General features: G+C 42.7%; 1 protein-coding gene across 2 annotated transcripts in view; it reads right to left on the bottom strand.

The window, feature by feature from the left end:
- Positions 1–1,496, bottom strand: part of LOC107562147 (PHD finger protein 21B-like) — an 83,866-nt gene extending 82,370 nt beyond the window's left edge. The window contains exon 1 of one of the 2 annotated variants that reach the window (XM_016246729.1): positions 1,181–1,496. In XM_016246729.1, the coding sequence (XP_016102215.1) occupies positions 1,181–1,234 (54 nt within the window). In that variant the 5' untranslated portion in view covers positions 1,235–1,496. The other variant, XM_016246728.1, reaches the window with a different exon arrangement.
- Between the last annotated feature and the right edge of the window lie 586 nt (positions 1,497–2,082).

The raw sequence follows: 2,082 nt of genomic DNA, 5'->3' as shown, positions 1-2,082 counted from the left end.
GGCCAGGGCCAAACAGACGAATTACCCATAAACGTATAAATAATAGCTATCGGAACGCTACTAGATGACCTTCCTTTTAAATCGCGATTATAAAAAAAAAAGTGAAAGTGAACTGCAGACATCGAATCCAATTCGACCACGTCGTCATGTGACCAAAAAAAAGAGAAAGACAATCCCTCTGGAAAGACTGTCGATAAGTATCGAATAAGTACGTTTAGGTTAAGTAGCCTACACGCTAAACAGCGATGTTTTAATGTTTAACTTGTCTGAGTGAGTAACTTTCCATCACAAACTCCCAAGAAACATTCAACAACGTTAAACAATTTACTAAAGTACCAATCCAATTTTCGTGTGTAAACAAAGCAGCTGAGGTGATTTCTAGTAGTTTCAATTCATTTTGCGGGGGCGGGGGGCACGTGTAACGGAAAATATGATCACTAATACATCCCAATGTTGTTTTTCACTTGGGGATGTTATTCTGCTTCGCCTTTCGTGGACTTGTCTCTTAAGCTCTTGTTTATTTTGCTATGTGTATACTAGTTATGCTAGGGCCGGGGGGGGGGAAAAAAAAATAAAAATAAAAACAAAAAAACAAGCAAGATATTTTCAAAACTTGACAAACCCATTTGTGCTATTTGGCAAAGCCACATAAAGGACAAAAGCATAGCGAACGACCGTAAGAACAACTGGTGCCGTGCCGACAAAGTTTCTCAGCCAATGTAAATGCCCCATTCTTCAACGCTTCAAATAAAATGAATTACCTGGGGGTCCTGCTTCATCTGTGCAACTAGTTTCTAAACGAAGCAAAACCACGATAAGACGTTTCGTTTAAAGTGTTTCAAGTTGGGCTGGGAGGGAGGAACAAAGCGACGAGCAGCGAGTCCGTTTGAACCTCATAAATATTCAAGTCTCGTCCCGATCGCTACACAAAACCGCCGCATTATTATCGCACAAAACCGCACCGCACGCGTTATAAAGTGCACCAAAGAGCGTTTTACCAATCTGCGCTCTAAGTGATTATGGCCTCGGAAAGGCGAAAGAATGTTACCGTTGTAGCACTCTGAAAGGCTTCGAATTCCAACCCAATGAAACCGGTCGAACACGGCGGATTTCGGTCTTCCAGCGTGTGTTCACATAAGAAGTCCCGGGGAAGCTTCAACATAATGCCATTTTTATTTACCTGATGACATTGGACTTCTACTTTCAATGCTTCTTGAAGGCCTTGGAGCTCCATATTCCGACTCCAGAAGCACTTTTCCCCCACTTTCGACGCGATCCGCGTTATTTGTGGCGTATTCCAAATATTTTTAAAGCAACAATAACAATCGCAAGAACTACTCGGGTTCGCACAGCAAGTTCTCGCTTCTTTGCTTGGCCGTGAGACTCATCACCCACTTTACGCCAGGATTAGCAAAAGTGCTCAAAAGGCGATCTAAAGGTTTCGGCAGTCACATAGATCCACCCGGACATCCACACGGCAAACGCCTATCCGACCTATCCGAATCGCACGGCTTTATTTTTAAGACTGCGAGTTGAAAATGTGGAACTATATTTTGTCCGAGTGCGCGGCTTGATTTCACTTTGCCTGGGGAAAAGTTGCGCTTCGGTTGCCAATGCTAATTCGGAAAGTTCCCGGATGGAGCAGTGAAAAGAGGAACTCTCCCTTCCTCTGTCACGTGACCGCGCTCCCTCAGTTATGGAGGCATGCGCGCTCCCACACATGTCTACAAAACAGCAAGAAATAGTTCCAAAACGTGTTGGTAAAGATGCATTGATGGGCTGTAAATCAAGTCTGTTAGAGTTATAATACCGCATAATAATACAAACCGGACGTTTAGGCAAGGCGCCGCCTTGAACTGTTTATGAATAGCTCATCAACTAGTATTATTCTACCAATAAATGATATGTTAATCAAATACTGTGGCTGTTCTTAAATGATCTTTTTTTTTTTGATTAGGGAGAGACCAAAGAGTGTGTATTTTGATTAAGTGTGAGCTGTATGATTGACATTAATGTTTGAGGCCCCTCAGAGACCTCACCCCCACATAGCTTAAATGAACACAAATTCCCTCCTGCTATTAA

Source organism: Sinocyclocheilus grahami, unplaced genomic scaffold (assembly GCF_001515645.1).
Source record: "Sinocyclocheilus grahami isolate Dianchi unplaced genomic scaffold, SAMN03320097.WGS_v1.1 scaffold809.1, whole genome shotgun sequence".
In the NCBI taxonomy this organism is placed as follows: Eukaryota; Metazoa; Chordata; class Actinopteri; order Cypriniformes; family Cyprinidae; genus Sinocyclocheilus; species Sinocyclocheilus grahami.
Note: the sequence above shows the minus strand (reverse complement) of the source record. Positions and strands in the feature narration are given on the sequence as shown.